A 20,131-nucleotide genomic window follows, 5' to 3' on the forward strand; every position below is an offset into this window, starting at 1 on the left:
TTATGAGGCAAAGGGATAAGTGACAAGCGCGAAAATCGAGGAGCCCAAAAGTTGGATATGTGACAGAGCTGTTGCCTCGATTGTCGGAGGCTCATTAATGAAGGGGAGATATATACAATTTTTATAACAGGTGGCGTAATGCGGTTTATTACAATCTTGGAAGATGACGTCATGGCGGATTACAAGGTTATGCGAAGGCGCTAAAAGGGGGTTTTTCTGAAGTGTTGAAGATTGACACGAACAGGTTCAAATCAGTCTGGGGCCTAATGTTGGGGATATTACTACTGAGTATAAACCGGCCAGGAGGGGGCGGGTTATACCCACAATGAGTTATTTATATTTGAAGCCCATGAAGACAAGAAGTATGGCGCTTTACGGAGGAGATCTAACACGGAGGCCCAAGGCCCAATGGCAGATTAGGGCCTGTAGACATAAACCGCCATATAATGTGTAACTTGTGTTGTAAGATAAGAAAGGGTAGAAACCGAGCCGGATAAGTTGATGAGCCGGCCTCGGGATTCTGTAAACCGCCGGGCGTCAACCTGTGTATATAAAGGGACGACCCGGCGGCGGTTGAGGGACAGGAAACAACAACTCGAGAGCCAGGCATAGCGGATTCGCTCCCTGGTTATCGAAACCCTAGCAATTCCACATCAACTGGATTAGGCCTTTACCTTCACCGCAAGGGGCCGAACCAGTATAAACTCCCTGCGTCCTTTGTCCGCTTTAACCCCTTTAAGCTAACCCGTCGCGATGGCCGCACGACTAAGTCCTTTCACTAGGACATCTGCCGTGACAAAACCACGACATTCACCCTGACCTAAAGACAGAGTATCTGATGGAGGAGAGCCCTCTGACACTCTGGAACTCCTTAAAGGAGAGGTATGATCAACAAAGGGCAGTGATGTTGCCTAAAGCGCAACGGGAATGGGCGCTAGTCTGATTTCAAGACTTTAAGTCTGTAGCTGCATACTCTGCTGTTCATAAGATCAACTCCAAGTTGAGATTCTACAATAGTGCAGTTTCTGATGCTGATCTTATTGAAAAGACGCTTTCTACTTTCCATCCTTCTATGAGGATACTTGCTGATTGTCAGCAAAAGTATAAGAAGTATTCTGAGTTGATTTACTCGCTGCTTAAGGCAGAGAAGCACAATGAGCTTCTTGAGAAGAACAATTTGGCTCGTCCAACAGGAACGATGCCTCTGCCTGAATCACACTTCAACTCTAAGAATACTCAAAAGTTCAATGGTTCCAAAAAGAATCGTAGGACATTCAATGGAAAGTGGAAGCGTAATGAGAAGCAGAATAAGTATGGAGTCCAAAAGGGCAAAGGTTCTTTCAAGAATAATGAAAGGGCTAGCAACACTGGTTGCTCCAGATGTGGTTGTAAGGAACATATTGCAAAGAAGTGTGATACTTTGAAGCATTTGGTGGAATTGTACCAGCAGTCACTTGGAAAGGGCAAGAAGGCTCAGGGGAACCAGTATGAAGCACACTTCACTGGAAATGAAGATGGTACCCCTACGGTTGATGGTTCTCGAGATGATTCTCCGAACATGGACAACCAGGAGCAGAATCAGCAAGTGGAAGATCCAATACTTGATGTCGATGACATGCTAGTGGTATTTGGTTCTACTGACATATATGGAGACCAGATTTAGTCTCATTTGTCTAAGTATTGTAATTATGTTATTAGACATATTACATGGGTTGTAAAATAAGTTATGTTCTTAGACATAATGTGTTAGCTATGTCGTGTGACATAGGGCTTGTAATAAATACAAGACATATATAGTTTGTAATGTATGTATTGATTCTATAAGAGTTTGATTATATACTGAACTTTGTTCTTTTACTCTATAGAACTTCAAGGAATAATACAATGGAGGACGAAATGTGTTTAGTGGATAGTGCATCTACTAACACGATACTTAAGGAGATGAAGTATTTCCAGACACTCAAGAAGAGTAATGGAAGTGTCATGACAATTGCTGGTCGAGACATGGTAATTGTTGGTTCTGGTCAAGCTACAATTACACTCCCTATGGGTACTAAATTGGTAATCCAGGATGCTCTACTGTATCCAGATTATATTCGTACCTTGCTGAGTTTTAAGGATATCCGCAAAAATGGTTTCCATGTGGAAACTAATGAAGAGAGCGGGGCTGAATGCCTACTCATAACTCAACAAAAGGGATTTCGAAAGGAAGTCCTTGAGAATTTGCCTTCTCTATCTTCTGGGTTGTATTATACATACATTAAACCAGAGACGCATATGGAGTACAAGATAGTTTTTTAGAATCTTGATAAGTTCAAGATTTGGCATGGTCGCCTGGGTCATCCTGGTATTGGGATGATGAGAAAAATTATTGATGGTTTTGTTGGACATAACATAACGGATAGAAAGTTCCCAAAATCATCGGATTTTGTATACATAGCATGTGCAACTGGGAAATTGATCACAAGGCCATCTTATGTGAAATTAAAGGATGAGCCGCTTAATTTCCTTGAACGCATTCAAAGAGATATTTGTGGTCCAATACAACCGTTATCTGGACCATTCAGATATTTCATGGTCCTAATTGATGCATCAACAAGATGGTCAAATGTGTGTCTACTATCGACAAGGAACCATGCTTTTGCAAAACTAATTGCTCAGATCATTAAATTGAGAGCAAAGAGCATAGGATAAAAACCATCAGAATGGATAATGCTGCGGAATTTAGTTCACGATCATTTAATGATTACTGTCTAGCTTTGGGCATTTCTGTAGAGCACTCAATACCTTATGTACATACCCAGAATGGTCTTGCGGAATCACTTATCAAGAGGATCAAGTTGATAGCAAGACCGCTCCTGCAGAATAGTAATCTTCCAACTTCATGTTGGGGTCATGCAGTTTTACATGCTGCAGAATTGATACAAATTCGACCAACTGCATATCATACGGTCTCCCCGTTACAGTTAGTACGTGGAAACCAGCCAAGTATTTCCCATCTGCGGCAATTCGGTTGCGCGGTATATGTACCGATCTCACCACCGCAGCGTCCATCAATGGGCCCTCATAGAAGAATGGGGATCTATGTGGGGTACAATTCTCCGTCAATCATTAAGTACCTGGAACCCCTGACAGGGGATTTGTTTACAGCCCGGTACGCTGATTGCATTTTTATGAAGACAATTTCCCGGCATTAGGGGGAGAGAATAACCACAAAGAATGCCGAGAAATAGATTGGGATGTGAAAGGCATCCAGTCCTTAGATCCACGTACGAATGAGTCTGAACTAGAGGTTCAGAAGATTATAAATTTGCAAAATATTGCAAATAATCTACCAGATGCATTTACTGATTATAAAGGTGTCACAAAATCAAATGTTCCCGCTATGAATGTGCCAGAGAGAGTAGATGTGACCCATAGATCTACTCGGCCACCCAAGAGGGGGAGGAATCTGGACACAAAGGACAAGGCTTTGCAGAAGCGTCCAAGGGGAATGAGGAATCCTCAAATAGTAAATGCAAGTGAACAAAATGTTGATATTCAACTTAGGGTTGAAGGACACCTGAAGGATGTTGGACATCCAGAACCCAACACGAGTGTGCACACAAATTTTGGTGTTGGGACATTGGAAGACCTTGATCCAATTATTGAGGGAAATCACGAAGGGTCAAAAGGTATTGATGAGATATCCATTAATTATATTGATTCAAGAGAATCATACAATAGAAATACTACAGTTGTCGACATTTATTTCGCCTCTAGAATTGCAGAAGGCCTTGATTTGGATCGAGAACCTAAGTCCATGGCAGAATGCATGAAGCGCTCAGACTGGTCCAAATGGAAGGCAGCAATTGAGGATGAATTGCACTCGCTCATAAAAAGAGGGGTATTTACTGCAGTAATACCCACTCCTCAGCATGTGTTCCTGTGGGAGCAAAATGGGTTTTCGTTCGTAAGAGGAATGAGAACAATGAGGTGGTGAGATATAAGGCGAGGCTTGTAGCACAGGGGTTCACGCAGAGACACGGCATTGATTATGATGAAACATATTCTCCTGTTATGAGTGGAACAACGTTCCGATATTTAATATCACTGGCAGTGAAAATGAATTTGTCTATCCAACTGATGGATGTTGTGACTGCATATTTATATGGGTCACTGGATTCGGATATTTATATGAAAGTTCCCGAGGGAATGAAACTTCCGAATCCAAAGGCTAATCGCAACATGTATTGCGTAAAGCTTCAGAAGTCATTATATGGCTTGAAGCAGTCGGGAAGAATGTGGTATAACCGACTGAGTATATTCCTTCTTCAGAAGGGTTACTCAAACAACAGTGATTGCCATGTGTGTTTATTAAGAAATCTAAGAATGGATTTTGCATTATTTCTGTGTATGTGGATGATCTGAATATCATTGGGACTACACAAGAAATACATGAGGCAAGTAATCATCTTAAGACGGAGTTTGAGATGAAAGATTTGGGTAAGACTAAATTTTGTTTGGGCTTACAACTTGAACATCTTCCTTCGGGAATACTTGTTCATCAGTCTGCTTATATCCAAAAGATTCTTGAGAAATTTAATATGGATAAAGCATATCCATCGAAAACACCAATGGTTGTTAGATCTCTTGATAGAGATAAAGACCCATTTAGACCTAAGGGTGATGATGAAGAGGTATTAGGACCTGAGTTTCCTTACCTCAGTGCTATTGGAGCACTAATGTATCTAGCAAACTGCACCAGGCCTGATATATCATTTGCAGTAAATTTATTGGCTAGATTCAGTGCATCACCAACAAAGAGGCATTGGGTTGGTGTGAAGAACATTTTCAGATATCTTCAAGGCACCAAAGATCTTGGTTTGTTCTATCGGAAAAATCAAGATAAGACCAGGGTGGGATATTGTGATGCTGGATACCTATCGGATCCCCATAATGCCAGATCACAGACTGTTTTTGTCTTCTTGAGTGGAGGTATGGCCTTTTCTTGGAAGTCGACAAAACAAACTCTGGTGGCTACGTCCACGAATCATTCTGAAATTATTGCTTTGTTTGAAGCATCATGTGAATGTGCATGGCTTCGCAGAATGATTAACTTTATTGAAGGTTCAAGTGGGATTGGATCATTGGAATCACCCACTATTATCTATGAAGATAATGCTGCATGTATTACACAGATGCAAACATGTTATATAAAGAGTAATATTACAAAGCATATTTCTCCTAAGTTATTTTATCCCCATGAGTTACAGCAGATCGGGGAGATAAATATTTTGCAAACGAAGTCATGTGATAATCTTGCTGATTTGTTTACAAAGTCATTACCAAGTTCTTTATTTGAGCAGTACATCAATGGAATTGGTATGAAACGACTTCGGGATTTGCAAAGTTCTGGAGGAGTGTCTCCCTGAATGATAATCTGTTTGTGATCCTCGGATCTTTGATATTGCACTCTTTTCCTTTATAAGTTTTTCCTAAATGGTTTCTTATGGAAGGTTTTTAATGAGGCAATAGTAATGCAGGCATTGTGATATGTCGGTTTCTCCTTATTTTCCCACTGGGTTTTTGGAAGGAGTTTTTGATGGCATATTGTACATATCTCCTCAGATTTTTCCTACAGGGTTTTTGGAGGAGACTAATCGTGATGATGATGATCAAGATGTTGATGATGATGTTTACAAGAATAATTGAAGCAGAGATTAAGGGGGGTGTTAGGATTAATTAATTAGTTTAATTAAAGGAAATCCCTGCTTAGCAAAACCGATGTGCGGCTTCTCTCCCGATGGGTCACGTCTATTGTAACGGACGCGTTCTTTCGATCCATCGCTTGTAAGGGTCGCGCCTGTGCGACCCGTCCCTTACAGGGATATAAATATGTACATCATCGATATCCATCAACAACGATTAATTACTGTTCATTCGCACAGTTTCTTTACACTTCTCATCGCAGTGCAGATTCCCGTTCCTTTTATTATTCTTGTGCGCAAACTGCATGCATGTGTGGTCCGGTTGTGGTCATGCAACGTTGATTGATTCCGGTGCACTAACATATCATGTGGTGATGTGGCGGATTGATCGCTCGCTCTGGTCTAGCTACTGCCTAGGCTAGCTGGGGCCATGCATGCTCATGCAAATCAAGATCCAAATCGTCAACGACCTGCCAAAGCAACAGCGTGGACATGGTACAAAGGTGGTCGTTGGAATTGGATCACGTCGATTGCATGGCTCAGCAAACAGAGTACATTGAAAGACGATCGAGTTGGATCTGTTCTGGAAGTAGCTGTTCGGCATGCATGCGTGCGTGCTATCGTCTTCGTACGTGTAAGCTGAGCTGCAAATGGACCATACATGCATACGTGCATACGTCCGGCGGGATAGCATGCATGTGAATGGCAGACCGGCACGTACGTACGTGAGTTACGTAGCGGTAGGACTGTAGGCTGTAGGAGCACGCAGCACTACACGGCGTCGCTTCGCGCGTCGTGTGTCCTTATCCAACTCGTACCTACAGTCCTACCCCTACTCCTGGCCTGGCCGGATGTGGTCAAACATAGTCAGACCCATCCATGCGCGCCGATCCGTCGCAATCGGGTGACCGACGGCTCACGCGCGTCCACGGTCGGCCAGCTGAAACGGGATACGGCTTCTGAACAGATCAGCGCGCGCAGCCGTACGTACTGCGTGTACACATACGCGTCGCCTACATGTATACGTACCTTGGGGTCTAGAAGATATACATTGACGTAGGTAGACGGTCTCACTGAAGCCGGCCGTGCATGTTATAGCTATATATATACGTGTGTGCAGAGCGTCGACCGGGCAGTGATGGCGGTGTCATGGAAGTCTCGGCTCTACGTATAAGTATGTACGTAGATGCGTATTATAGATCATGCCATACATAGTACGTACATGTACAGGGCAGCCGACAGCGAGGAATAGCTGGCTATGGAACGTAGGGTATAGATGCATTGGTGGCTCACGTGGCAATGTTTATCCGTCCAGGCCAGCGCGCAGAGCATAAATGTTGACCCGATGGATGCAATGGCATCAAGTCAGTCAATGGCTTCCAGGGTAATTTGGGCCATCCATGTATACTGCAATTAATATGCTCGCATGCGCGGTGTATATCCAAGAGTAGGTGTTTTGTGGCCGTATATGTACAGCCGTCAGTTTCGAAATCCAATAAATAAAGAAGTCCAAAAAAGAAGGAGAGTCAAAATGGAGGCACAGACATGCGTGCCATTGATTCGCGCTGCTCTACGATTGTGGTCGGCACAGGGAATTCAAAAGCGGCAAAAGTCCTTGGAGAAGCCTACTCCGCTTACAGCTGCAGGCCGGCGTGCTTGTGTGTTCAAAGGCCGGCAGCAAGGTGCGATTCAAAGCAGAAAGAGGTCCACGCATGAAGAATTCGTGCTACGTGCGCAGGTACCCCGCCCCGCCGCACCCGGAATGAGGAATGTTGACGGGGGCGATCGACACAAACGTAGGGAGAAAAGAAAACAGAGTGAAAGTGTGTCCCGGTTCGATGCATGTGCCCTTCTTGTCAGTACTACCGCCTATTGACACTAAAATCATACGACTGCACATGAAAACGAACGCAACGAAAGCGTTTCGGCTTTTCTGAAGGTCGTGCAGCACAGTGCTGTCTGCCTGTACGTGCCCTTCTTTGGTTTGATTGAGCCTGGCGTATTGCTTGTGCCGGTCCCGTTCCTGTCGTCGGTTTCCGTCAAGGCGTCCCGAGCTCTATCACCTGATCCCTCCTGTCTCCTGGTGAATGCTTGGAAGAGTTGGACGGGACGACGCACAGCGACGTGGGCGGCAGACTACACTGCGGGGTTTTCGTTGAAGACCTTGATGGCTTGATGCTTTCACCTGTCAATTATTGTCTCTGTATGCGAGCATTGCATATGACCTTGACGCTTTCACCTGTGACTGATTTTACGGGGAGAGGAACAGGCTTCACCTCCAGCCTCCGGGCGTATGTCCCCATTGCCGATGCGTGCACGCTGAATATTGAAGAAAGCTAGAAAAGCCATGGCTGCTTCTAGTACCTGGCCATTCGTGAGCTGTGGCCATGACGCGTATAGCTTAGTAGTGCCTGCTGAAAGATAAAAAGAATGTTCACTGAAACGAACGCATCTCGGTGCTGGGAAACCAGCACCCCGATTCTCACTCGAATGATCGTAGCGTGTTGCCATCCAGGAGAGAGGGGTTACGACTGATGTCCCCCCTGCTTTGTTGTTGCTTGTGAGCCGTCGTCGCTTCTAGATGAACAACCGGCGACGCAACGCGATTGTCGCAGTGGATCGTACCGTATGGGCTGGAGTGTAGCGTCCTTGGGCGACAGCGGCGCTCCCGAACACGCCGTTTCGCCTGTCGTTTTGCTGCTGCTTCCGTCTGATCACGACAGTGGCAAGGGCAAACTTGGTTCTTTCTCCTTCATCTGAACCCGGTTTGATGACTTCAAAAATTGACGCTGCGGTTGGTGCGCAACGCGCATTTTCAGTGGGACGGATAAACGGATACATCCTTTTTTGAAGAAAAAGGGGTATATCCTGATCACTTAACAGCTAGGCAGAAACCTTGGATCAGAGGCTCCGTGCAGGTACAGAATTGCGGCCGCTCTAGTGGACATGCCACTCTCCTTCTAGAAGAGCATGCATGGTCCCTGAAATGCAGTTAGAAAGAATGGGCAGCAATGGGAAACAGTTTGTCTAATTCACATCTAGATGTTCTGTAAGGATATCACATCTAAGCTCCCACCAATATATAATGCAGCAACAAGAAACAAAAAAAAAACTAAGACAAAAAATAGACCACAAACAGAGTAGACATCAGCTTAGATGTGATATAACTATGTCACATCTAGATGTGTCCTAAACAGACCCATGGGAAAATCCCAGCATCGACAACAGTCAAGCGCACGAGGATGGGAAACTGGGGCTCTTGGCTAAGCTCAAAAGGGGGTGTAATGATTTGCATTATGGTGACAAGATTAACTGTACAAAGTACAATGACATACACAGGAAAATTGCAAGAGAACTCTTCACGCACCCATATACCTTTACCCCCAAAAAAAAGTACACCGGAGGTTTCAGATGCACATTGCTGAAATCTGCAAGCCTATATAACTTCTGGGGTTCTTCGGGTAGGAGGTTTCATCAAGCCCCGGGACACGGACATGGCCTGTAAATAAAATCTAATACTCTTTGGCCTTCTTCCGCAGCTCATTTAGCTCCTTCTCAATCTCTGTGTCTCGGAAGGGGCTACCTGATTTGCTGGCTGCGGCTCTGCCCGGAGGGAGTTCGCCCTTCTGTGTGTGTGACATGAAACTATAGTCATGCATATGGAATGGACGGAATGAAAAACAGACATAGAAGATTCCTTTTTGTATTTCAGTTAGCTTGCCAGCTTATGATCCAATTATGTGTTTTGGTGCACATCCCAACAGGAAGGGGACAGAATCAAAAGTAGACAGAATCTCCTTTTTAACTTCAAAAACACTATAATTTTGAGTAAAAACAACGAAACGTACCAAAGATCTCCCGGACAGTTCTTTTCTCATTTGTGCAAGATCATCGTCAACCGATGTAGTCTCAAGCATTGCAAACTGTGCACATAAAATACCGCAGGTCAGATCTTATTACCACAATGAATATCTTTAGAAGTTACCACTCACTCTCCAGTTTTACCTTTCCTTCTAGATCATCAGCTCCTAATTGACCAAGTGCCTCAGCTTGGGATTCCATAGTCATAACTGACAGCACAAAACATGTAGCGATTCGTAAGAATAAAATGTACAAATAATTTGTCACCACATATCACTGGTCGGCTCGCTGATAACACAGCCAGTAAGAGAATCTAGTGGCACATGTAATTTCCCGACCAGTAGAAGACACATAACATTCACTACACAAGCAAGAGGATTAAAACATGGTAGTATAATTTACAAAGGTCATACTCATAACAACTCAAATAGGAGATGCTACAACACGTCAATCAAAATATTCATCATAAAATGCTAGACTCTGTTGAAATGGACAAACTATCCACTGCTTGAAAACTAGATACTTAATGTGACCATTCAAATAATTTTTGGCAACAACAAAAAACATCCAGGTGCATTTTGTTGATACAATGGCTGGCAAATTTGACAACTTATGGAGGGAAAAAAAATACCACTACCTAGTTCCAGTTGCTACCTGATGCGCTCGAATATTATGCCACTGATAGTTTGACAAATTTTGAGGTTCAAGTCTCTAATGGGTCATTAAGGTTACTGAATGAGTACTCTAGCACCTTTTGAGCATGCATCTAGCCTTAAGCCCATATCAGTTCATACTAAATATGCAAACAAGTGGGTACTTCAAAAGATAAATAACACTATTACAAGAAAATCACTAACGAAGAAAGTACCTTTCTCCTCCATCTTCTCAAACGCTGACAAGGCACCACTTGTATTCACATTCCCCAGCATTTCACTCACTTTTGTTGCGGTCCTAAAGAAAAAGCAAGGCTAATCATCACATAAACAAAACTATGAAGTAGTAGGCGCCGAAACAGAACCAATGAATGAATGGTGCATACTTTGCTGATTGAGCACGGGCTTTTAGGGTATCCTTTTTCTGCTTGGCCTCTGCTATCTTGCTCTCAAGAAGCTACAGAATGACATAATATACATGTTTAAAAAAAGATGAAATAAGGCCAAAAAAAATACAAATAGGTAGTACTCGCCCTGTGAGGCATATGGTCCCAGATATATAAATTTGTATTCAGGAAAAGAGCAACCCTGCAACTAATAAGCTCACCCTGGTATTTGAAACAAGATTTTCGACGACACTCTTCTGCTGATCAAGCTGGGCCTTTAACGAGCTTGCATTTTCCTAAGCACACAAACACGTAACAAAATTGTAACATGAATTTAGCATACGGATAAACACAAGTTGACGTAAGATGTATATAACAAAATTGTAACATGAATTTAGCATACGAATTAACACAAGTTGATGTAAGATGTATATAACAAAATTGTAACATGAATTTAGCAAAATTAACACAAGTTGACGTAAGATGTATATAACAAAATTGTAACATGAATTTAGCATACGAATTTACACAAGTTGACATAAGATGTATAGAACAAAATTGTAACATGAATTTAGCATACGAATTAACACAAGTTGACGTAAGATGTATATAGCATATACATGTTATTGCGAGTCGAGGATTGAAAGGCACAAATGTATAACGCAAACACTCAATAGGATTTGATTCTAATAGCAAGTTGCAGTCTACACTCTAGTAACAGTGTGACTGGGCAGACATTTGATCCAGCACACTAGATCTATAAGATGCTTACAGCATATGATTTACGCCGTTTAAGGGCTTCACGAGCAAGATCCTCTTCACCCTTTTGAAGAGCAAGTTGAGCCCTCCGATACCTAAATTTAATAAAAATGGCACTGTAAAACAAACAGACGACAGGAATCAAATGTAAGCTTATAGTTACCAATAACATTACCAATCAGCATCAGCTTGTTCGGCAGCTTTGTACTTGTTCTCAAGCCTCTTTTGAGATGCCAAGACCTTCCAAAACCAAAAACCATGTTATAAGGTTGAATGCAACAGAATATTGTACAATAGGCTCGTATTTCCATTTTACATCTATATACATGGCACCCTCTGTGACAAGAAGATCCCACAGAAGCTAGAGATTCAAACTAACAAGAAGCTGGTAACACAAGAGGCAGCTAACCAAAACTAGCATCAACACCACAATTTTTTGTATTAGTGGCAACAACAGCAGAACTGAAGTTGTTAAAAATGTACTGTCACTGGTGCAGTTTTAGGATTATAACAATAAACACAACAAACCTGTGCAGTGGCTTGCCGCATCTTTATTAAATCATCATTCATCTCCAAGACCGCTTGATCTAGGATCTTCTCAGGGTCTTCAAATGAACTCAGAATTGCATTTGCATAGGACTAGAAAAACCAGCAAGGCACAAGCACTTAGTTAAATAAACACAAAACTATGCTACCGTGTAACGAAATATTGGCTGAAATGGCCTTACTCACCCTGACAACCCTAGTTAGTCTATCGAAGAGGTTACTCCGTATGGCGTTGCACTTAAATCTGTTGACATTTGATTGACGTACTTGCACAGCTCGAAGAGAAACTGCAGAGGATGTAGTTAACTAGAGGTCATCAACATGGCCATTGGCACAACACCAAATAACTACAAATATGAAATTCGATAAGCTCTCTACTGCAAACATATTAATGTATGTTACCAGCACGAGTGACTGCCTGAGCATGTAAGCTAAGAAGATTAAGAGACATGATAAAATGTAAATATCTGGCATGCTTTAATAGTACATGATATAGTTTGTAGCTGGAACCGCAAATTAGCATGGAATGGCTTCAATGAGCATGCTATTGGAGATTTGGAGGTCAATCCGGTTCGTTTCAGAGCAGGTTCCACAACCATAAGGAAACAATAATCACAATCTCCAAAACCTTCGGCCTATCAACCTTCCAATTTGGACCTCTACGCTAGCATAGGTGTACTCGCTAAACTAGCTAACCGAATCCACAGCTACAAGTTTATTACAGCAATCTCTGCCACAAAGCACATGAAACATGGGGGGAGCAGGGCACGAACTCGAGAAACGCACCGCTGCCGCTGAGGAAGGAGGTCCGGAGGGCGACCGGGCGGAAGCTGGCGGTTGAAGGCGGCGTCGCGAGCCTGAGGCTCGTCGGCGGGGCCCTAATCTCCATCGATTCGGGGCGTAGCGGAGGACCAGATGGAGAGAGGAACCCTAGAGTTGCAGACCCTGGGATTTCAGAACCTATGAATCAATGGATGAAGCAAAGAGAAGATCGTGAAGAGGAAGCGTACCTGGAGCTCCTGTGGCCGGAGATGGGATTGTTGGGGCTCGGGGTCGCCGGAGACTGGCGGCGCGGCTCACCTGACAGGGAGAGCGGCTTGGGTCGATTTCAAGGATTGTTTGGTGAATCGGCTGCGGAACGGGGGCGTTGTCGCAAAAGTGGCTGAGCCCTCTCCACCACCCCGATCTGGACGGTACACGCTAGATCGGGCGGCACACGAGCTCGCTCTGTGTGTGCCGGTCGGCCGGTGCATCACGCAATGAAGTCAGTGCTTCAAAAAAAGCGAGTGCTGTTTTACACGGGCCGGACCGGGCAAAGACCTGCCTGAAAATGCCAGGCCTGGGCCTGGCATGATGGCCCAAAAGTACACATTGCCTTAGCATTTTGGAGACATTCTCTAAAATAAAAGCATTTTAGAGACATTAATTTTATTATTGTACAATAAGTGGAATAATTGTATACAACTTGGAGGAAAGCTTCAATGAGAGGTATGGCGGATCTTGAGAGAGGTGAACACCCTGTCTTGAACGCCCCGACAGCTGGTTTTGGCCGGCGCATCTGACTTTCTGCCATGAACGGAGAGAGAATAACCACTGAAGCTCACAACTTGGGGTGGTCCGCGATTCACATTCTATGCTTGAATATGGGAACCACCATTAGATGGCTTAATAGGTATGATGTGTTGGCGAAGTTTTGGCTCCTGAGCTCATGTGCACCCGGATAAACAAATGCATAAGTAAGGATTAACAATAAACATGTTCACTTGTTCTAGTTGCATGCAAATTTTCAAGGAGAAATGACATTGATGTTGCTCCATAAAAACTATAGTGCTACGAAAAGCTTATTTTGAAAGTTTTTTAAAGCACCTTTTTTTCTCAGACCACCACAAATGTTGTTTCTTCACCAATTTTTGCACAGTCAAAACAAGCATACAAGTTAGTTACCAGAAAATAGATTTCATTTTTTTTGTCATTTTCCTTGATTTTATTGTCCATCCGGGTGCACACGAGCTCAGGCTTAGAATTGAATTTCTGTTAAAAGCACGAACTATATTGCACACTAAGAGGATGGTTTGTAAGGTTGAAATATATTGCACAAACCGATATTGTCAATAGAATTTCATGTAATAGTAAAAAATACAGTGCAAACTAAGCATTGAACTCCTGCTAAAAATACAATCGCACCTCTGGCAAAAGTACTCCCTCTGTAACTTAATATACGATGTCGTCGCAAAAAAAAAACTTAATATAAGATGTTTTTTTACACTGTCATGGACTCTAATAACGTCTTATAAAATGTTACAGATACATACATGATTGTCAGAGCAATTAGTCGCTTTTGGCAGTGGCTTGCATTCCCTACGCAGTGACCTGTGATGTGAACAAAAAGCAGTGATTTTCAAGTAGTCGTGGCGGAGATAGCCACGTCCGGCTATGCTGCAGCAAAATGATCCGAGGGTCAGGAAGGCGTTGCGCCTATGGAGTAGAGCCTGATAGTTGCCGTTTTTCACGTAACAGTCAAATCTGGTGGTTCGATTCAACCTGCATGGATCAAGGCAGCGTCTGTTATCCGATCCATCCTTCCCTGTTGACTAGGGCAGTCGTTGCTCTCTCTGGAGTGCTAACCACCCTCCTCTATATATACCGGAGGAAACAAGAGTATACGCAGCTGAAAGGCGGCATTTTGAGAGAGAATCATGGCGGCGATGAGCATGAAGACGATGATGGCGTTAGCGCTGCTCCTGTGCCTGGCCGTGGCCGCGTCGCTGGGAGGCGTGGAGGCGAGGAAGCACCCGGGGAAGGAGACCCTGGGGTACTACGAGCTGCGCCGGGGCGAGTTCTCCATGGTGGTCACCAACTGGGGCGCCACCATCCTCTCCGTCCGACTCCCCGACAAGAACGGTACTGGCTGCTCTTAGGACGTATTCCCTTGATTATGTTTCTTGTTGAGATGGAGATGCTGATCGATGCATCCATGGTTAATTGGCAGGGCGCATCGACGACGTTGTTCTTGGGTACAAGACCATCGGAGGTTATGTGGTGCGCTGCTTGATCTTGAACTGTTTACTTAACCTCGGTGGTGGTGGACTGGTGGTGCCGCCGACATTGATTCGTTTGTTTGATCCTTTCTTTCTTTTTTTCTTGACGACGCAGAATGACACCACCTACTTCGGCGCGCTGGTGGGGCGGGTGGCGAACCGGATCGCCGGCGGGCGGTTCACGATCAAGAACCACCCCTACCACACCTACACCAACGACGGCAACAACACGCTCCACGGCGGCCACCGCGGGTTCAACCAGGTGTTCTGGTCGGTGCGGGAGCGGGCCACCGGCGCCTTCCCCTACATCACCTTCTACTACCGCAGCGGCGACGGCGAGGAGGGCTTCCCGGGCGCCCTGGACGTGCTCGTCACCTACAAGATCGACGGCGACTACTCGTACAGCGTCACCATGTACGCCCGCCCCGTGGACAAGCCGACGCCCGTGAACCTGGCGCAGCACACGTACTGGAACCTGCGCGGGCACGGGCGGGGCACCGTCCTCGACCACTCCGTCCAGATCTTCGCGTCCGCCGTCACCCCCGTCGGCGGCGACCTCATCCCCACGGGCGCCGTGACGCCCGTCGCCGGCACGCCCTTCGACTTCCGCGCCCCGGCGGCGCCCGGCGCGCGCATCGCGGAGGTGGAGGGGGGCTACGACATCAACTACGTGCTGGACGGCCGCGACGCGGACGGGCAGGGGGTGCGCAAGGTGGCGGTGGTGAGCGAGGCCACGTCCGGGCGGGTGATGGAGCTGTGGGGCGACCAGCCCGGCGTGCAGTTCTACACCGGCAACTTCCTCAAGGGCGACGAGGGCAAGGGCGGCGCCGTGTACGAGAAGCACGGCGGGCTGTGCCTGGAGACGCAGGACTTCCCCGACGCCGTGCACAACCCCAAGTTCCCCACCGAGATCTACCGCGCGGGCCAGGTGTACAAGCACTACATGCTCTACAAGTTCTCCATCGCCGGCAAGTAGCCGGGATCCGATCCGATCCGTCCGGCAACAAGTTTTCGATGTTAGTACTAGTACGTAGCAGTAGCTAGAGAGGATACTTGACTTGATCATGCATGTTGCCGGTGGAATAAATAAACATTACGTTACGGCCGGTGAGGACCCCCTCATGTCATGTCTCAGTCGCTCATCCTCCCGTGCGCTCGGCCCTGTTGCCGATCCGGGGAGCTCGTCATCGCGCCCTGCTTGGTGTCTAGGATTGTGCCCTCTTTTGTTCAGAACCTCAGATGGGCATCCATATTTTAGAATTCACATCAATTGTGTCTCGCATATACATTCCGCCTACTATCTCTGAGACTCCGTCTCCCCAATCTAATCTTACCAACCTCCCTTACACTGCCACCCCCACACTTTGAATTTAAAGCGCATAATTATGCAGTTGTGCATATGTGAAGATTCCAAAAAAGAAAAGAAAAACGTATGTAAGAGGTTATCGATATCCATCTAGCCTTTGCACGGCAGTAAGGGCGAAAAGAAAAAACTGAAGACATAGTGGGAAGCTAATATTGGTCTAGAAAAAGTAAAAGTGGAGAAATCATGAGCTCACAAAATGGACCTGAATATATATAGTAGAAATCACATCGAAAAGAAAGTGTGCCTCTTGAACAACTTATGATGAATAACAATAATAAGCAAATCGGTAGTTAAATGCTCCGATAACCAACTTTCCCGAGTATATTTTATCAACGTTTATAGTTTACACCATCCTTAAAACAATAGCCTTTGCATAGAACATTCGTCTTCACCCAATATTGATGGGTCAATATGGCTTGGCGGCACTTGTAAGAAGATTTAGTATTATCAAATAGTATACGGTGATGGATTAGGCAGGACACCTGGCCGAATATTTTATTTCCGTGTACTGCATTTTCATATTATTGGAGGAAGGAGATGTGATGTCGGACAATAAAATTGAAAAAGACTGAGAAACAATAAAACGACAATAGGTGGGGAAGTTTTGTGCCAGAAGAAGACCTGGGGGCCAAGGCCCAACCCCTGATGGGGCCTGGACGGCCTAAGCGACCACCTTACAAGGGCGCCTACGGCCTGTGGGTAGGTGGCTCCGGTGCTCGATGATCTAAATATTCAGTGAAACCTCCACCCTAATTATCGAGCATTTTTTCGCCGCTGCCACATTGCATTTCTAAGGCAATCTTCGTTTCAACCCTCATCTAGTATTCTGCCCAGGGGGAACCATCTCCATCATCACCGACATCGATCCCCGCGCTCTAGTATGAGTTATGAGTAGTCCACCCCCTCGACTACAAGTTCATGAAAGTAGCCAAAGGTGTAATATCTCCATATTGATGTGTTTATGATGTTCAATATAAGAGCCATATGAGTTGCCTACATGATTATGGTTAATCTGATGTATTCATAGTGGTGGTGTTGGTCATATGATGAATTATTTCTTTATGTTCAGATTTATGGATGTCATCTTCTTTGATTTGTAGATGTATATTTCTCTCTAGATATTTGTTTACTCTTCTTCAATTTAGATCATTAATCAGTAGTGGGGGATGTGCATTAGTTGGGTTCAATCTTGCAACTAATCATGCGTCAGTGACAAAAAGTGAAAAAATGTTTGTATAGAATTGTTGCCACTAAGGGTTATGGTTGATTAGAGGGTTCATCGAATTTCATAAACAAAGAGTATGTCATCTTGCTCAAAGAAATTACATGTGTTCACACTTAATGTCCAGATGGTGCAGAGGGATCTTGATATATGGACGTGCTATTTGGCTATAAGATGCAGAGGGTAAGTCGGTCTAATAGTATTACAGACGTACTGCCCATGTAGAATCAACACATTCATATGTTTGGCATGAGCATGAGATATTTCATTATGTACTTTTGCACATGATTATGTTACTTACCACACTTTTATGTACTAGAGATGCACTTGGTGAACCTATAAACCCCGGTCCAATTTCCAGCATAAGAATCACCTTCCAACAACTTCTACATGCACTTTTTATTTTCTGTTCTGTTTTATTCAAAAAATACAAAAATATTTTCTACCACATCATCTTTTAATTTTCTTGTGCAACTAGCAAGACTAGCAAGGTTGACACCTTGTTAAAACCATTGGGGGCACCAATGAAGTTTTATTTGTGTTTGCAAAACATTAAACTGTTGCGGAAAACTAACACCTTCATTGAGAGAAATTTCCCGTGTACTGCAAACTCCTACATTGGGAGCCCAACAAGGGTGATTGCCACCAGTAGCAGCTCTTCTGGCGCCGTTGTCGAGGAGGTAAAAGATTTTGCAATATATTTTGGATCACTTTTGTCATCTTTCTTTATTATATATTGTTTAGTTGTAGTTTTTCGTCCTTAGTGTTCTTGTTTTGCAAAACTATCAAGAATTCTGAAAAGATTTACATTCCAGCTTCTAGTTACTTTGCTTGTCTAGATGGATGATCTCTTCTTACATATGTGATGCCATCCTGCTGGTTATATGGAAAAAATATGAGCCAATAGAGAATTAGAAGAAGCTAAAGCAGAAAAATCCATTGGTGTAGACTCCTTGAATGCAAAGTATGATTGGACTAGACACAGTAAACTTTATGATTCAAGTGATGAAGATGATGAGTGCTACGATAAAGTTAATGGTCTTTGCTATGATGAGTGGGTAGCTAAAATCTCAGGGAGAAAATTTTCTTAGGTCTTGCTATTCAAAAAAATGACACACTTAATGAAAGTATTGCTTTTTATGGTGACACTACGTCTATTACCACTGTTGAGGATGATTATATTATGCCTGTGATGTACGGTGGAACCGTAGATGGCCGATCTTTCATGAAAGGAGCGGATCCCAACTAAGAACACGAAGAACACGAGGGGAAACACGAGGGAAAACACGAGAGAATCACTCAAACCAACAAGATTCGATTACACATGTGCTAGATCCTCGAAACACGAGAGGAGATACAAGATCCACGATCAACAAAGGACGATACAAAGGGTAACCGGTTCTTCTCCGTGAGGAGGTCTTGATGGGGGCCACCCAAGAGGGGGTCTTGAATCCAAGGTGGATCTTCTCCGTAGAGGGGCCGCAGTCTCTCTCGTGGAGTAGATCCATATGGATGAGCAAAGCTCTATCTCACATATGAGCTAAACCAATGCTGACCTTAGAAAGGAGGTGGAGAGGGTCTATTTATAGTCTTAGCCACAAAGGGGTAAGTGGGAGAGGATACAAGGCCAAAGGCCTGGCTGCGCACAGGCAGGCACCGGTAGTCCGGTGGCTCAGGAGGGACCGGTAGTCCGGTGGCTCAGGAGGGACCGGTCGTCCGCTAGTCGCCGGACGTCCGCTGAAGACGTTCTGTGAAGAGGCACCGGACGTCCGGTGTCTTCGGACTTCCGTTAATATTACCGGTCGTCCGGTGGGGGCCGGACGTCCGCTCGCTGGGAGGTGTTGTAGCTGGCGTTGGTTGTGCTTCAGGCGCCGGTCGTCCGGTGGAGGCCGGACGTCCGCTTGCTGGCCGGTTGTCCGGTGGAGGCCGGACGTCCGCTCGCTGGAGCTTCTTTGGCAGCTCCTTGTACTTGGTGTCCTCGCCGTCTTGTCCATGGTCTTCCTCTTTGTTCCTGGTCATGCATAGCACATATATTTGAGCTAGTAGCCATGTCTCACATATGGAAAGTGATGGTTCGAAGAGGAGCGAGTTCACCTTGTGTCCAATGGTGTATAGTCGAGGTCTCATCTTATGTATCCTTGGGGCTTGGAGAGTAGTCGGAATGTACATGGGGATGAACGTGGGATGCTCCGCATCATCTCCTCCCCCTTGGGAAAGATCCGACCTCGGATCGTGATCCTCATCACCATGGAAACGGTTGTCGTGGACGAACTTGTAGTTGGACGGAGTGGAAGACGTCGCGTAATCCATGTACTCCAAGGTGTCGTCGGACTGGTATACATGCAAGAAAAGTAAACACAAACGACACTCGGAAATACAATGGTTAGCGCACACAAAGTGTCCATCAAGGAAGTATGAGTCCGCGAGGCAAGATTGTTCATGACAAAGCACATGAAGCTTAGCAAGATGATATAGAATGAGATGTAATGCATTCATGGAAGCAAAAGCATTAATTGTGCACACAAATGAATTGTGAATATGATCAATGCAACCACGGTGCAAAATGATGTCATAGTGAGACGGTTTATCAATGGCATGAATATGGCAATG

At 44.8% G+C, this 20,131-nt stretch overlaps 2 protein-coding genes across 3 annotated transcripts; one reads left to right on the top strand and one right to left on the bottom strand.

The window, feature by feature from the left end:
* Positions 1-8,954: 8,954 nt before the first annotated feature.
* On the bottom strand, positions 8,955-13,144 carry LOC109743297 (membrane-associated protein VIPP1, chloroplastic). Of its 2 annotated transcripts, none has more exons than XM_020302377.4 (12): positions 12,906-13,144; positions 12,682-12,840; positions 12,082-12,182; positions 11,878-11,988; positions 11,525-11,589; positions 11,363-11,444; positions 10,812-10,886; positions 10,591-10,661; positions 10,420-10,502; positions 9,696-9,760; positions 9,539-9,613; positions 8,955-9,316 (listed from the first exon to the last, which is right to left on the bottom strand). In XM_020302377.4, exons 2-12 carry the CDS (start codon positions 12,782-12,784, stop codon positions 9,203-9,205), a joined length of 945 nt encoding a protein of 314 aa, XP_020157966.1. In that variant the 5' UTR covers positions 12,785-12,840; positions 12,906-13,144; the 3' UTR covers positions 8,955-9,202. The 2 variants fall into 2 exon arrangements, with proteins under 2 accessions (XP_020157966.1, XP_020157965.1); XM_020302376.4 differs by having other exon boundaries at positions 12,682-12,825; positions 12,906-13,033.
* Positions 13,145-14,508: 1,364 nt separating this feature from the next.
* Positions 14,509-16,034, top strand: LOC109743298 (uncharacterized). The gene is made up of 3 exons (XM_020302378.3): positions 14,509-14,796; positions 14,885-14,934; positions 15,049-16,034. Exons 1-3 carry the CDS (start codon positions 14,592-14,594, stop codon positions 15,907-15,909), a joined length of 1,116 nt encoding a protein of 371 aa, XP_020157967.1. The 5' UTR covers positions 14,509-14,591; the 3' UTR covers positions 15,910-16,034.
* The last annotated feature ends 4,097 nt before the right edge of the window (positions 16,035-20,131 follow it).

This window comes from Aegilops tauschii, chromosome 3 (genome assembly GCF_002575655.3).
Source record: "Aegilops tauschii subsp. strangulata cultivar AL8/78 chromosome 3, Aet v6.0, whole genome shotgun sequence".
NCBI classification, from domain to species: Eukaryota; Viridiplantae; Streptophyta; class Magnoliopsida; order Poales; family Poaceae; genus Aegilops; species Aegilops tauschii.

Bases quoted from the DNA above. Each gene is read 5' to 3' on its own strand.
- LOC109743297 (XM_020302377.4), bottom strand. From the start codon at position 12,784: ATGGAGATTAGGGCCCCGCCGACGAGCCTCAGGCTCGCGACGCCGCCT. The intron at 11,989-12,081 runs GTGAGTAAGGCC...TGGTTTTTCTAG, and splicing joins GACTAACTAGGGTTGTCAGG to TCCTATGCAAATGCAATTCT. The intron at 10,662-10,811 runs GTGAGCTTATTA...GTCATTCTGTAG, and splicing joins ATCTTGTTTCAAATACCAGG to CTTCTTGAGAGCAAGATAGC.
- LOC109743298 (XM_020302378.3), top strand. From the start codon at position 14,592: ATGGCGGCGATGAGCATGAAGACGATGATGGCGTTAGCGCTGCTCCTG. The intron at 14,797-14,884 runs GTACTGGCTGCT...GTTAATTGGCAG, and splicing joins CCGACTCCCCGACAAGAACG to GGCGCATCGACGACGTTGTT. The intron at 14,935-15,048 runs GTGCGCTGCTTG...TTGACGACGCAG, and splicing joins AGACCATCGGAGGTTATGTG to AATGACACCACCTACTTCGG.